Below are 16,406 nucleotides of genomic sequence, written 5' to 3'. Positions count from 1 at the left end.
TTAAAAAGGGAAATTGAAATCATGGTGCCAGTTGAAAAGGAAAAAAATTTGGGTTTTCGGTCTTTCCCCCCCCCCCCCCAATGATTTCAACCACTTTTACAAAAAAGAAACCATTTATGTCAACAAAGGCTTGTAGATTTGGACACAGTACCTGGTAAAAAAAAAAAATCACTTTTCACAGTGTCTTTGTGTTTCAGGGTAGGATCCTACCCTGAAACACAAAGACACTGTGAAAAGTGATTCTGGGTTATTTTAGGGTAGGCTAAAACAGGTTTACCCTAAAACACAAACCCTAACCCTTGTATTCAGCTCTCCTGAGTCAGTGCTCAGAAGAACCACCATCATCAGCGACCGCAGCTGGAAGTATTTTTTGCGAACGTCTCTGCCAGTTTTTCCAAACGTAAAGACTTCCATTCTCGAATGGGAATGGAAATAAATGTTAAGATCCAAGTCTTAAAACGAGTTATCAGTTGGATGTAGATCTGGACTTTGACTGGATCGTAAACCGTTCCGTTGTAGTTCCGGCTGTATCTTGAAGGCCATTGACAACGTAAGATGGTAAACATTTTGCCAAACAGGATTTCTTAAAGCATTTCCTTGTGTTTCCGGCTTCCTCGTTCTTGTTGAAATAAGAAATTATTTATTTCACAGTATGATGTTACCAATGTGCCGAATAAAATGTTAAAAACTCTGGATATCGTTTCGTAGTTCTGTTTTAAATTTCTCCACAACTTGATGCTTGACCGATCTGCTGCGTTTCTTGGTCTTCAAGATGAATTTTGTTCTTTAGCACACGTCTGAAACATTTACAAAAAAAAGCTTGTATGCATCCTGAGACCATATTACGCACAGAAGGACTCGTTTGTTTTTTTTTTTGTTTTTTTTTGTTTTTTAATTTGGTACCTTATGAAGTCAATTAGTTGCCCTGGGTCTTTTTTTAGGAGTATCAGGTTAGACGGGGCTGATGAATGCCAGATGTCTCAGAATTTTATGAGTAAAAACTTTTAGTTTTTATTTCTATCACTTTCATTTGACTCCACTTTGTGTAATCCAAATGAAACACGGAGAAAATACGAATAGTTTTCCAGGATGTTATTTGTCAGAGGTGATAATTAGGCAAAGGAGTTTTGTCACATATTTCATTTGCTGGACTTTGGTCAAACTGAGCGGCTGGGTTCGATTGCTTGGCAAGTTTGAGCTAGAATAATTTCTTAATTACAAAAACAGTGTGATTAATAAAAGGGTGCGATTCTCCCTTTTTTTTATATCAATCCGATACGAAATGAAAAGAGGGCTCGTATTGTCGATACCGATACTTATGATACTTTTTATTTTAATTTGATGTGTCAAACTTCTGATCTTATGTGTTTTTTTTTTTTTTTTTTTTGTAGTTTTCCCTTTAAATTATTTTGTTCAAACCTCACACATTTGGATGAAGTTTATAAGTATCTAAAACAAACTTTTAAAACATATTAATCATGCATGGGCAACGCAAACTAACAGTTTTATCGCAATATTTTGTGGTACTATTCTGAAAACGACATTTTTTTTTTTTTTTTTTTTAAAGCTGAGGGTTTTTAGGTAACTTTATGACAGACTGCATGGTTCAGCATTCATTGTGCCATAAACACAAATAATGTTCTTGAAAATCATTTCTATTTGAAACGGGCTGCTTTAGGACACCACTTACTTAAAAAAAAGTAAGTGCACACAGCAGCTGCACTTAATCATATTTTTCTTTCATTAATATTTACTTATCAATAAATTATCAGCTCTCGTGGAACTAACACTTCCAATCACTCTCTGGGTTCTGTTTTTTTATTTACCTTCAATAAATGGAATATATCGAGAGACCCATAAGTCAAGATTTATACCACGATAAAATAAATTTCACGATAAATGATACTATACATGCCCATCCCTAACATTGACCTGACAAACAGTAACCATAGGCAACAAATTAGTCTGCATTTTTTCTAAATAAAGTGCAACACAAAAAACATGCCATTCGAGAGCAAATCAAAATAAAATCTGATTTGAGGTAGAGCTGAGAAACTACAAAAGAAAATTTCAAGAGGGAATCTGAAACTAAAGTATCGATCTGATACTGAAACTGACTTTTTTTTAATCGATATTGTGGATTGAGCCGTCAGCCTCTAGTGACAATCAGCTTTGATTAAATCATTTTTGCATTAATTTTTAATTAGTCAGTTGAACACAAAAGTAGAAGTTGATTACTTCTACTTTTGTGTTCAACTAAACTTGGGGATTTCCTCAAGTTAGGAAATCCCCAAGTTTTGATAAGCTATATTAAACCCGCGTAAGCAAATCTTGTAAATCTCTGCTCTATGTTCCAACAGGGAGCGTGAACAACTCCAGAGGCACATGTGAACAGTTTAACCAGACAATCCAAAACGAAATTTGCACCATTTGCTCCGGTGACTGTGCAATCCAGTCCTGGCAAAGGCTCCTGAGTGTTATCTCACAGAGGAAAACGAGGGCGATTATCAGAAAGCGTTCCCATCCAGGATGAGCGACCAGAGTCCTGCTGAAAGCACTTAGAGCACCAGATAGGCCCCGGCATGATCCAGCCACTATTAGCCTTCTTGTTGACCTTGCACCTGCACCTGACAACACGTATCTGGGACTCTGTTCAAAGACTTCTTCCTTTATTCTTGGAACTGATCAATTCAAATCTGAGAACAAGTTGATGAGTATGATTTCCTTTAAAAAAAAAAAAAACACAAAGCCAGAAGCTAAAAAGCTAAAAGCTCAGGACAAAGGATGAAACATAGCTACTGTGCTAAGTCCTGCATATCTACCCTGCCATGAATCGCAACTAAATTCAATCCAAGACTTGACCGTCCAAAACGTTTTGCGGTCAGGTCAAGCGAGAACAGCTGCCGATGCAATTCCCAATTGTCTGTTTTGCTAATGCCAGACATTAACACCAATGAGTTAACAGTTCTGGAGCTTTAAAGAGACGTCTAATTAGAGGAGCGCTAATGGGTAGAGTATGTTTGCGGTCTTGTGCAAGGAAACAAAACACAATTTGTGGAGAGCCGAGCTCCGCTACGGCTTTGTTGCTCTTGGACGGGCCCCCGTTTTTGCATAAGTATATGTGGATCGCAGTGATTGGTTTATATTCGCAGTGTTTCGCTTCAAAAGGTCAGGGTGGTTTGCCCGAGGCTTTTGAGTTTTGCTTTATTTATTTTCCACATTTAAGGACCAACCAGAGCATGACAGAGTGGCAGAGCTGGTGCAGAGCCTGTTGGTCTGGGGATTCGATTCAACCTCAAGATTATTACTACCACCACAAAAAAGCGGTGGCACATTTTTGTGCTGCCACCTAAAACATGGGACACCAACTTTGGAGACATAATTCCATATCGTGCCAAATGTCCCAAATGTATTAGCGACACTAAAGCTGCCAAATCTTTTACGTGTCCAAATAATCTGCTGTTTTTTATGATTAAATCAGACAAGATACAGAATCAGCTGACAGGAAGGAGACACCAAGGACACCAGGATGAGTCGGCAAAAGCCGAGTACATTTCCTTCACACACTGGCTGACGAAGACCGCCCTGCCCAGTCAAAGTACCTGAACACACAGGCTTCCTGTTGTGCACAGAGGAGCCGCTCACTGGCTTGCCGTCGGCGGTGACGCACCAGCAGTAACCTGTCAAAGTGTGACACTGGACCTGACAAACGCATACAGATGCAAACATTTCTGTTATTACGGCTGCGTTTATTTGAGTACGCTAGTGGAAAAGAAAAAGGAATGTCGGGAGTAAAGCACACACCTGGGCGAACGTTCCATCCTCGTTGCATTCTGGGACGAACGTGGACTCCTGAGGTCTCCGCGCCTGTTCCAGCGCCTGGTTCCTCTCGACGTTGCACTTTGACTGACCTCCGTCTGTGGAAAACCAAAAAAAAATAAAAAAACAATAACGATAAGACCCCTGTTGCACCTGCAGGCTGCTCACTGCGCTTTAAACACTGAAAGACGGGGTGGGGGGTGAAATGTACAGTCAATTGAAGAATATTTCGAGGAATTGGAACAGACTTATTGATTCGGTTCTGACTCATCCGCAATGTGACGTAACAAGGCGAAGCACCGAGCGCTCTGTAGTTTTACTCTGAAGCAATATTTCTGAGATTGTGGGAAAAAAAGAACAGAGGAGGTTTCACATTCAAAGGTTGAAAATCCCATCAAGATGTGTGTGGGTTTTGTTTGTTTTTTTTCCTTTTTGTCTTTTACAGCGTTCACCTGTGGGGTTGAACTTCATGCTTGGCTGTTCTTGTAAATATAGTCCCAGCAGGGTGCAGAACAGAGTGGCCTGAACTCTCCACTTCAGCAGATGAGTGAAAGTTCATAAAAAGCAATTCCGGAGAAGACAGTCTGGAAAAGAAGGATGGAACTAAAACAGGACTTTGATGTCAAACGTAAAATGTAGAAAAATGGACTATGAATTTAGTTTTTATATTTATTTGGTGACATTACATTCAAAAGGTTTTTCCAGTCACCAAAAAGTAATAAATTATTGTCGAAAAAAAGTGGTTATTTTTTCTTATTTTGGTCTTATGTGAACATAGCCACTCTCTGACCTCTTATGCTTCCTTGAATTTGTTGGTATAGGTGCTACTGGCTGTAATAAACATCTTCATTACATTGTTTGCACTAAATCCTTCTTAGATGATGAGATTTTTAGTGAGCTCCGCATATTTTGAGCTTTCAGAATGAGCTGTTTTAGGCCCTCTTCTCACTTTACATCAAAAGAAGCTGCTGTAGCCACACCACTCAATGGGTTCACTCAAATGTGAAAATGGCTGCATATACGGATGCAAGATCGTATCACCTTTCATCTTTGAAAAGCAGAAGTGGAACCTCCTATGCAACCAACAAGAATGTAGCAACAAAACACTTTTCCAGCAGTAATTGTGCAACAGTAAAACGTGGTAACTAAAACATGTTGGAGCTCAACTGGGGTTGCTAGGTGACTGGCGCCGCGCTGCTGGGGTTGCTAGGCGACGGGGCTTTCCCTGGTGATTTGTGACGTTACATTCTGGAGGTTTTTGATACGGTTTCATTTCCCAGACACCAAAAAATGTGAACTGAGTGCCAAAAGACAGCTGGGTAGTGTTTTATTTTATGAGCTTGAAGTTTTTCGTTATTGCTTTTATAATTTATTTATAATAGTATAACTATTATAATAATAATAGTAGTAGTAGTAATTTATTCTTTATTTCACCTGCAAAATTCCCATTGAGACTAAAAATCTCTAATCCCTGGAAATCCTGGGTTTTTAGAAGTAGAAAAACATGCAAAATTAGAATTTTGCATCACAAGTCCCACTTATAGCTATATCTCTCTGTTGGTTGTTTCTACTTATTCTTCTCATATTTGACTGAATTGGAGTTGTGATCTCTTTAGGGCTGTGCGTTTATCGTTGTCACGATAAATTCCAACTAAATCTGTTTAAAACCTTCCAAAACTCTCCTTATCGTCAGGATTGATAGTTTTTCCTATTTTCTTCACTGTTTGTTCAGCAGAAACATAAAAATTGCTAATAAATTGAAAAATACAGTTACCGTGTGCGATTTAGTGATACAAAGAAATGTATTATAAATGGGAATGGTATAATTAGCGTAACACACAGGTCATACACTTACCTGAAAAAGAAGTAATAAATCGTTCTCATTGTCATTTTTATTGTTATCACAATAGCACTGTAAAATATTGTGATAAAACTTTTAAGTCCATATCGCTATGGCTCACCCTTGCTTATTGAAGACAGTCTGTTTTATTGTTTTAAAACAAAGGAGAAAAAAAAACTTGTGCAAAGGCAATTTAAGCTTCTCCCAGCTTTTTCTTTATGCACCGCAGGACTTTTATTGTGAAATAAACCCAAGCATTACAAAACGGAGGGGCAGAAAGTCAAAGTGAGTAGCCAAATATGGAGGGCTGTTCCAGCTGTAATATTCAAAGCCATCAATGAGATCATCAATATCATCCATCCATGCATCCACGAATTCATCCGTATCCAGCAGCTACCCATGTATCAATGCAATCCATCAAGTTCACCCATCTGAAACAGAGGAGGCAGGAATCGGGCTGCTGTTCTCCTGACGTGTAAACAGGCTTTGAAACGAGGGAGCCAATGCCAGGTTCACACCTTGACTCCAGAGCCGCATCCAGAGTCGAGGGCAGCCTGTGATCATGGTCTGTAAAAACTTACACGCCCACAGAGAGCTGGGAAATCAAAAACATCTTCTCCCCTAAACCCTAGTTTCCACTTTCCCCTTAAGGTTTTACGGCTCAAAGCTGCAACTTTGTGATCTTCAAAATAAATGCGTTTTATTGCTTTCCACATTTGCAGTTTATATCGTCGAAGGGAAAATGAAGACAGGAGACCAAGAAGAGCGTTTTAAGCTAGCGCTGATGTCACGCTTAGCCGGTCCATGAGCGTGTTCGCTGAAAGGCCAACACACGGAAACGGGCGAGTTGGAAGCTGAGCTGGAAGCGACGCTCATTTGCTTCTATAATCGCAGCTGCATGACCCTGAAGGTCAGACGCTCTTCGTCACTGTGAAGACGATAAGAGGACAAAGTGATCTTTAATGAGGGATTCCTGGTTGCGTGTTAATTACAAAACCATGCTGTGAAAGGGGATACAGGTGACTTTCAATAGGCGGTCCGCATTCAATGCAACTTGGCCCCCAAGATGTGATTCTATCTTTCACCTTATCCGCGTTTCCATGGCAAAGCAACATGGGGAGACCACCAGGTGATAGATTGGACGTGTTAAGGGCCGAACTATGTGGCTGCATTTTCCAGCCACATAGTTCCATTCTATAGCACAATAAAATAACTGTTGCCTTCAGTGGTTATAAAAATGCTACATATATCAAATATGACTTAAAAGAAGATTGATTTTGTAATTTAACACCTTGAAATTGGGCTTCTGTCTCTTTAAAAACCGCTGCTCTTTCTGAAACTCTGCCTTCAGGAAGTCATTACATCCCTCCTGTATTAACCCTTTAGCAACATTTTTACCAGCGCTACACTGAAAAGTAGCTCGTATAAAGAGCTCAGCTGATGCACAGCTCCACCAGGTGTTTGCTAATTTGCTGCTGGCTAGTCTGAAGGAGTTGGGGAGTCACAGAGGAGAGCTGGTCTGTGAGGAGAAAGCGTGGAAGCTGCATCTTGAAGATGGTGCTCGGTTAACCCAGGTGTTATGCACAGATGAATGGTTGCCGTGGAGATTAAAGGATTTCTCAAACATACATGCAAGAAAAGTGAATGCATATAGATCACATTAAAGCTGCAAGAAGAATTTTCGTTACATCTACATCCAAATCTGTTCACCAAAGAATTCTGCTTTCGGGATATATTCTTCCTGTTTTTATTTGATTTTAACTCATCGTGTTACTTTTTGAGCCCTTGGATGATTGAGGCGTTTCGCTATAACTGTATTATGACCTTTGACTCATTAAAACATTTATTTGCAGTCCTCCAAATGAACCGATTCCCTATATGGGGTGAATTTCACAGCTTCTAAAGACTGAAGTGTCTCCTCAGTTCCTACCTTTCGGTTCTGGCTCTCTCCCATCAGATGTGGCCGTTGTTGCTGGAGCCACCGGCAGCGTAAACTTCACTGAAAGACAAAAGAATCTTTTACATGCAATGCAATGGTTTGTGATCAGTGCAAAACAGGCAGTTTTTGTGTCCGAAGCAAAAAAGACACCATGAATATACCAACTGAAGGTAAATCTGGTATTTTTTTTTTAGAAAAATATGTAGATACACTGTTTGACAAATGAATGCTCTATTAATAAATACATTTGTTTAAACTGAAAAGAGCTTTATTCGCATGCAAAATGTTTGAAAACCACAATAATTAAAAAAATAGCACATTAGCATTAATTAATTATTTCTGCAGATTACGATAAACATGTTGCATTGTGGAGTCATCTTTACATCTTCACCAAAATTGAGTTTTAAATTAAAGGCCACAATGTACGTTTTGCGGCAAATTAGAGAAGTAATGACAATAATTTGATCATTATCAGTTTTTGAATTATTTTGTTGAACCGCGATTGTCCGAAAGCGTAAAACAGATTATGTACTGTTTTTATTCATTAAACAAAAACAAGAATAAAGGGGGAAAAACTGATTTAAAAGTTATGGAATAACTTCAAGATGGCTGCGCACCAGGGTGAGCATTTATCGTATCGTTTATCACTTATCGTGATACATTTCTTATCAAGATAAGAAATTTGATCCATTACTGTCACAATAATTACCAATCAGTGCCGTTTAAAACCTTTAACTCTCCTTATTGTCAGGATTGATAGTTTTACCATTTTCTCTACTGTTTGTTCAATAAAAGCATAAACAAATACGAATAAATTTGAAAATGTGTCCTAAAGAAGCATTTTACAAATGGGAATGTTTTTCCAAGCGCATTATTTGTGTTTGTGGGTCTATAATTAGTGTGACACACAGTCGTACAATTGCCTGAAAAAGGAAATATTAAACGGTTCTTTTCGTCACTTTTATCGTAACCACAATATTGCAGCAAAATATCGCGATAAAACATGAAGTCCATTTAGCTGTGCAAAACCTCAATGAACCAAAGCAATGTTGCAATAAAGACTGGAAGAAAATGCAATGTTGCAATAAAGACTGGAAGAAAATCCTTCACCAGTGACGCGAGAGACTAATAAAGCCAAACAGAGTAAAATTTACTCCAGCTAATTTGGCTAATGTTGGATCTGCAGACTATTGACAGATGGTGTTTACTTTGTTTTTCCGTTTTGGTTTTTACCTCTGCTTAATGACAGCATTGAATGCGGCGTCCTTGTAGATTCGCGCTCAGATTTCAATCTCGTAAAAGACTTTTTATAATGTCCTAAAACACAAAACCCTGGAACAGAAAGGTGTTCTTGTGTCGATGCAACCCAGCCGGCGTGGCTTTTTTTTGTTTTTTTAATATATTTATTTGTTGTTTTTTTTTGTTTTTTGCTGTCCTCACCTCGACACCGTCCCCGATGCGCCATCGTCAGCGTTTTGTCCCTGCATCGGGCCCTCTGCAGCTCACAGTTTGTCTCGTAGGTCCGCCCGTCCGAGCCGCACACCGGCTTCCCGAGCGTCCGCAGGCAGACGGACCCACAGTGGTTGTCTCTCTCTCCGATCAGCCACTGTTTTCCACAGAGAAAGCAACAAGGTTAGCACAGCGACGCTCTGCTTTCCGGCGTCTCCACGGTCTCGACTCCCGAGACTACTGCCTCGACTTGTCCCGCATTCCTTCAACACTTGTCAGCCGCTGCTTTTCTTTGTTTTGGCCACTACAAAAAGAAAAAAGGGATTTAAAGGAAAGTAAGAGAGATCAACCTTAAGGCTAATTTATCTTTTGGTTTGATGAGGACAGGTTCAACTTTGATGAGCCAAACTGACTGGTAGGAATCTCTACTTTCCCTCTCTCTGTACTTGTGATCTATCGATAGGAGGACAGCGTTCCCTCTGCCAGAACAAAAAGTTTAAACCCTCCAAGCAGTCACCAGATATTTCAAATCTAAAAGATTTTGGAAGAGTGAAAAACCTTGACAGGCAGACGCAAACGATGGTAGCAGCACATCAGCATTCCCCCAAAGAGTTGTGTTTTTGTTTCTTCACAAGGATTCAGACATTAATCTGTCACATCTTGCTTGGAAGCAATGTTGAAACAATCTCAAGTCCTTGTTTCATAATGCGCAATTAAAACAACAAGGTTTTTTGGGGCGGGGGAGTTTTCCCGTGGGAAAATGTTGCATTTGAAAACCTCTGTATGAATTTGCATGCGGCAGCGCTGGTTGGATCTGACAGTAGATCTTATAAAGGGCAGGTACTGAGGGAAGAAGGTGATGGAAAATAAGATGTCAAAGAGATGAAAGGCAGAAGAAGAAAAAAAAAGAAAAGGGTAACATTCTTATCTTATCAGATAATCTGAAGACACTTGCAAAAAAAAAAAAAGAAGAAGAAGAAGAAGAAAGAAACGATGTGCTATAGGAGCACATGTGAAGGTTCTGCCTCTGCTCTGGCTGTCAGACGGTCCCCCTGCTTCGGTGCCCGAGCTCCAAACAAACACAAGACGCTGTGTTTTGGAAAAACATCTGAAATTGTTGCTGGGAGACGGATTTTCTCTGAACATGTAAAAGAGATATCAGGCGGTGTAGATCGAAATGATGCCAAACCACAGATGTCACGAATGAGTTGGCGCACGACGGGGAATTCATACACAAGCGATTTCCAGCGAGTCTTCAGACGTGCTCTGGTCTGCGCTCCGAGTTCGCAGCAAGCGGTTCCTAAAGAGGATACGCTCTGTTCAGCCATCGCAGCTGAATTCTGTCTGTCTGCAGTTTCGCCCAATTTTGATGTATTCGATCCGTCAGATCATGAATTTGTGCGAAAACCATTACATCGCAGTTCAGCAGTATGAAAGTTACGAGCCGATTCAGTAGGAGCGCCATTCAGTCAGCATGGCAGTTTTAAGATAGAGTAGGTCTATGGGCTACACAAAATATGTACATTTTATAAATGTTTTTCACAGAATCATTCTTCAATGATGAGGTTTCAATCTACTCAGTTCTGCCTTTCAGAACGAGCTGTTTTAGGGTCTCCTGTGACTTTAAATCCACTTTGTAGCCACGCCCCCCAACTCAATTTTTACACTCGCACGTGAAAATGACTGCGCGATTACACAACTGTACATCTTTGAAAAGCAGACGCAGAGCCTCCTGCGCAGCCAACAAGATGGCAGCAAGTAGTTTCACAATAGTAAGTCCACAACAAAACCCTTGTCTTTTCCAGCAGCCATTGTACAGCAACATATTGGTGCTCAACTTGGGTTGCTGTGTGAGGGGCAGTTCCTGCTGATTTGTGACCTTTCATTCCAGAAGGTTTTTGAAACGGCTCATTTTACAGACACCAAGAAACATGAACTTATTGCCAAAAAATGCCTGAGTGTTTTTTTTTTTGTTTGTTTGTTTTTCTTTAGTGCTTGAACTGTTTTGTTTTAGAAGCGCTGAAAACTCAAATGGAAGTACAAAATTTTGCAAAATGTGAATTTTTCCAGGGGGAGGTGGTGGAGGAGGTGGAGGACTATAAATATTTGGGAGTGGTGATCGGCAACAGACTAGACTGGACATCCAATACTGATGCTGTGTACAAGAAGGGGATGAGCAGACTCTATTTCCTAAGGAAGCTTAGATCCTTTAATGTGTGCAGCAAGATGTTGGAGATGTTATACAACAGCATTGTTGCTGGTGCCATTTTCTTTGCTGTTGTGTGTTGGGGTAGCAGCATCAGAGCCAGCGACTCTAAAAGACTGAATGGGGTCATCAGGAAAGCTGGCTCTGTAATGGGTCTGCAATTGGAGACCCTGGAAAATGTGGTGGAGAGGAGAACGTTGAAGAAGCTGTTGTCTATTATGGCCAACAAGCTGCACCCTCTCCATCACACAGTTGACAGACAGCGGAGCACTTTCTCACACAGACTGCTTCAGCTCCGTTGTCGCAGGGACAGATACAGGAAATCTTTCCTGCCACAGGCTATCACTTTATATAACAAACGTTAAGTTACCTTTGTACATATCTGCTCATTAATCGATATTGTACAGATTGTTTACAAAGCACTATTGTACAGACTGTACAGATTATTAATTTTCACTGTTCATACTGTACAAAATCTTACATCTTACATATTATATTTTATGCATTTATCTTATTTTTTATTTTTCATATTGTAATTGATCTGTGTGTATGTGTATGCTGCAACTGCACAGTAATTTCCCGGTTGGGATGAATAAAGTACTTCTATCTATCAATCTATCTATTTTGCAGAATGCGCCCCTTTAATGTTTTACATACAGAGAACAGAACTGCAGTTCGTACACGCTGAGAAACGGAAGAGAAAAGATGTTTTACCATTTCATCTAACGTAAAAGAGCAACACCAAGTCAGATGGAAGGAAAATCATCCCATCAGGTCCATCAGCCCTGCTCCCGCCACCTTGTTCCACTTATTGCATTACGGCTTAATTGTGATCTGGAAGTGTCCATTTCAATCCCACGCAGCTTTTTGCATGTTCTGTTTGCCGTCGGTCCATGAAGACCAGATTCGGGTCAACAAATAGTCCTCACACCAACAAATTCCTCTTCTTCCCGTGTTACCGTTGGCTTCTCGACTGCTGCCCTTACCAGTCTCAGATTAAATCAGTCTCTGGTTCTCGCCTGCCTTGTAGGTTTTGTCAGATCAAGTTGCATACGGTGGACAGTGGAGCTGATGTGAGCCAAAGTTTTTAAAAATAAAAACAAAACATCTTTTTTAAAGTCCTGTGCACGCTGTGTTTGTCACAAAGAATACAAAATATTCTGATGATTGTTGCTATGATGCATCAAAATGGGGGAAAAAAAGTAGCTTAAAGGGCGGAAAACATTTTAGCAAAGGTATTTCTCGAGAGCTTTTGAGACATTTAAGCAGCAAAGCTTTTGAATTTGTAACTTAAAGGTTTCACACGTGGGAAACAGACTGCAGACAAGAAGCGAAGCCTGAGTTAACACACACGGCGGCATTGTTGAAGCATAAGCAGTACATGTTACTACAATGTCCCGTTATTGATAGAATGTTGTTTTTGTCTGGTAACAGAACCTGGACCTCTGGTTGATGACCTGCTGAGGAACCCAGAAACGTCCAAGAGGAACCAGCTGATGCTGAAGGACGGAGCTGAAATCAGACTAGAAACCAACTTCACCGTTTGTTTCTATCTGGAAACCGTAACAGCTGTTTTATGGTGCAGCAAAACGCCAGAATGTGGTAAGAAAACTGGGCAAACACCAGGACAGATCGTTTCTTTTGCAGGGGACTTTTTCGTTATTTTACATTTGTCAAACTGTTCCCGCCAGCAGCAAAAATTATGGCAACTATAAACACGAGTTTTTACATTTCTGTCCGAGTTGATCGGAAACACACCAAGTTTTCATAAGTGGTCAGTAATCCAGCTGAAGTATGCAGTCTTTATGACACCAAGTTCTCATTTTGCTTTTTTGTCACACTGGAAACTGACATGGATAAATGAAAAAAGCAGTTTTTAAAAAAATTATTTCATGTGTTACAATAAAAAAAAAACTATTAAAACCAACTTGACCCTTCATGTTGACATCACCTCTCACTTAAATCTTGAGTTAATTGTGATAAACCACATGAAAAATCCAATTATTAAACCAGTAACGGAGAACATACATCAGAAACTCTGTAAAATGTCATATGAGTAATTTTTCTAACGCAGAACAAAATTGAAAACTATTTTTAGATCTATAGTTTATTATAAAAACTACAAAATATACTGAGATGACTGTATCAACTACTTTCTACAATATTTACATGTACCTAGATTAGACTTTATGAAAAACAGCTTCTATTTAAAACAATAATGGCATTACATACCCAAATTATTTTTCAAAAAATGATATAAAATCCATATTCCATGAAAAAAAATGTACAAATGTTTACCAACACTTTTAACAATGCAGACACAAATGTAAAATATTTCTGAAAAGTTTATGATATGTTAAGAAATTACCTAAATAATGCCAGTCGTGTGTAGATGTAGAATTGCATCAAAATTTTACCATGTACATAAATCAATGTTTTTTTTTCCTCTGCAAAAATAAAATAACTGCCACTTTATACCATGATGAACCAAAGAGGTTAAAGTGTTAAAACTAAAAAAAACCATCTATAATTCATCAAAATAATTACCAAAAATATTCTCATCATTTCAAGACATGGAACAACATCGTTTTATCAGAGATTCAATAATTTTCAATAAATATTTAACTGTAATTATATCCCACATGGACCTCAGCTAACCTGATAAATTAATAGAAAATTCTTAATTCATAAAATAAAAAAAAATCAAAAATATTCTCATGTCTACATGGAATCATACGTAGAACCAAACCAAATTAATAAATTCAGAAATAATTCATAATTAATCAACAAACTAGCAAGATATATTCAGGTAGCCATGTCTACATGTGGAATCATATTTCAATGTTTCTAGGTTACAGTGCTCCAGTAAAAAAAAAAAAAAAAGTGAATTGCCATTTATATTATACAACACTGAGGCAAATGTTGTTGCCTCTATAATTCATAACAAAAATATTTCTGTGTCCCTGGATTTAACGCTTCCTCAATTAAATAAATGCTAACATTTAAAGTCGGAAGATTTCAGAGTGGTCTAGTCAAAGTCTAGATGTAAATCTGATTCAGATGTTGTGCTACGCTCCCAAACCTTTTCAATGTGGTGGAATTAAACCGATTTGAATAAAAAATAACAAAAACAAAGCAAAGAGTCGTCGGCCTAAATCCCTCAACAACAGAGTAAACTCTCACAAACGCTACAGCCGAACTGGTCTCACGTTTACAGAGAAATGACTTTTTAACGGCAAACGGATCAGCCGTCATTTGAAGCCAAAATGTTTATCATGTCTGGAAAAGATAAAAATAAAAAAAATCACTTCTTTGCTGCGTCTTTTACAGCGTCTTAAAAGCGAGACTCTACCAGGCGCTGGTGGCACGGCACAGTTTGTTTGTGTTTTTGCTGGGAAGAAATCTGCGTGCAATGACTTTAAAGAGCTGAAACACAGATAAGATTCTTTGTGAAATAAAGAGAAGATACAAGAGGTGCAGCATCTGCTAGATTAAATCGAGCGATAGCAAAGCATGGTGGCTGAGGGGAGGGAGGCCAGATAAGATAAAAGGTTACGGCTCTTTACAGCTCCACCACGAATTTCTGCCTATTTCCAACTCCTTTTGGCCAGAGTTAGTTCTTCAATTATAGATACGTTTAGACAAAGAAAAATGAAGGAAAATTTCAGACGGGATCAGTTGCCAGAACAGTATGCCCAGAACAAGCCAGAGTTTTAAGGAGGATTCCAGCCCTGGCATTCGGGAGAGGACGACAAACTCTTGTCAAACGGCTGAGAGTGAAACTAAAATATGATCTGTTCGAGGTGAGTAAGTACAGACAGGGGAGAAACAAAGCGGAGCATTTCATTTTTGACTCGTGCTTCTTCCTCTTGGCTCCGCCGGAGGACGAACGTAATCCAGCTGGAAAAGAAAAAAAAGAAAGAAAAAAGAACGCATCTGCCATTTATCAGATTTTAAAAGATTTGTTTAAGAGTACCAAAAAAGAAAAACCTATCCCTTCCACAGCAGACAGGGGTAAAAAAAAATAAAATAAAAATACATTTGGCCTGTTGGGGAGCCAGACGACAGCAGAGCAGTTTGTGTATATGATTAACTATTAAACGGCTCAAATAATGTCAAAACAAAACGACAAAAAGTCCAGATTTAGGACTCTGGCGTCTGTCCTCCTCCCACAGGCTGACCTGTCCGCCGCGCTCCTGACTCACGTAATGGATGCAGCCTCTTTTCTCATCACAACAAAGCGCCGGGTGACATTTAGAGGCGGCATTATCTGTTGAGCTGAAATAAACCCCTCTCACCGAGTCTCCCACATTTCTGACTCACACCGTCCCACCCACAGACTCGCTGCCTGTAAAGGTGAAACCAGAGCCTCGGGCAGAGGGGAAAAGCTGTTTTTTTTTTTTTTTTTTTTTTTCCCTTCCCGGGTTGGAGTTCTTTAACACAAATTTTTGTCTGTTAAATTGTAAGATCGGAGGGGTGAGGAGGGGAGAAAGAAGAAGTGAGTCCCGGTGTTGAGCAACGTGTTTTGACTCACTGTTTAGATGACGGCCGTCCGATGGTGTAAGAGTTTGGGTGTGGATGCGAGCTTTATTCAGCGGAATGCAGAGTTCTCGCGTCAAAATTCTAAATATAAAGTAGCAAATGTGTCCTTGCACTCGAGAAAGACACTGACGATGTTTTATTTGCTCGCTCACTCACTTCTTGTCAAAGTTCACATTGTGAACGTTAAAGCTGGGGTACAAAACTTTTTATTTTGTGAAAAAAAATAAAAAATTCGAGCTGCTCTCATTTGAACAAATATGCCGCTCTGTCAGAAACAACCAATCAGAACCAGAACCAGAAAGTTGTTTCTACACCATTAGCACGTTTAGCAACGCGTACACGAGCAGGATGGACGGCACTAAGACCTTCCTCTTGGCTCTGATTGGTTGTTTCTGATCCAGAGCGGTGCATTTCTTCAGACTGAAGTAGCAGCACTGGAAGGAGATGGAGGAGCTCGATTTTTTTCTGTCTATCTCATACTGTCACAAAAAAATAATTTTAACAAATATGTAAATCAGTGATTCTTGAGAATAGAGACAAAATGGGTTTTAATTTTCCCATTTTTTAATTATTTCTCAACCTTATGCATGCAAATATGACAAATAATGTTT

General features: G+C 39.4%; 1 protein-coding gene and 1 long non-coding RNA gene across 9 annotated transcripts in view; one reads left to right on the top strand and one right to left on the bottom strand.

Moving 5' to 3' along the window:
- The window catches only part of LOC106954075 (uncharacterized), a 17,471-nt gene extending 14,485 nt beyond the window's left edge, over nt 1-2,986 (top strand). The window contains exon 3 of the long non-coding RNA XR_001426299.1: nt 2,974-2,986. This is a non-coding gene — a long non-coding RNA (uncharacterized LOC106954075). The remainder of the gene's footprint in view (nt 1-2,973) is intronic.
- Nucleotides 1-16,406, bottom strand: part of smoc1 (SPARC related modular calcium binding 1) — a 71,909-nt gene that overhangs the window by 32,975 nt on the left and 22,528 nt on the right. For all 8 annotated transcript variants that reach the window (XM_015043307.1, XM_015043310.1, XM_015043309.1 and 5 more), the window contains exons 2-5: nt 9,039-9,204; nt 7,590-7,658; nt 3,805-3,917; nt 3,603-3,702 (exon numbers count right to left, since the gene is read on the bottom strand). In XM_015043307.1, the coding sequence (XP_014898793.1) occupies nt 3,603-3,702; nt 3,805-3,917; nt 7,590-7,658; nt 9,039-9,204 (448 nt within the window). The remainder of the gene's footprint in view (nt 1-3,602; nt 3,703-3,804; nt 3,918-7,589; nt 7,659-9,038; nt 9,205-16,406) is intronic.

Source organism: Poecilia latipinna, unplaced genomic scaffold (assembly GCF_001443285.1).
Source record: "Poecilia latipinna isolate Pla-1442-1.1 unplaced genomic scaffold, P_latipinna-1.0 Scaffold624, whole genome shotgun sequence".
Lineage (NCBI taxonomy): Eukaryota > Metazoa > Chordata > Actinopteri > Cyprinodontiformes > Poeciliidae > Poecilia > Poecilia latipinna.
The sequence above is the reverse complement of the archived record's forward strand: the minus strand, read 5'-3'. Positions and strand labels throughout refer to the sequence as shown.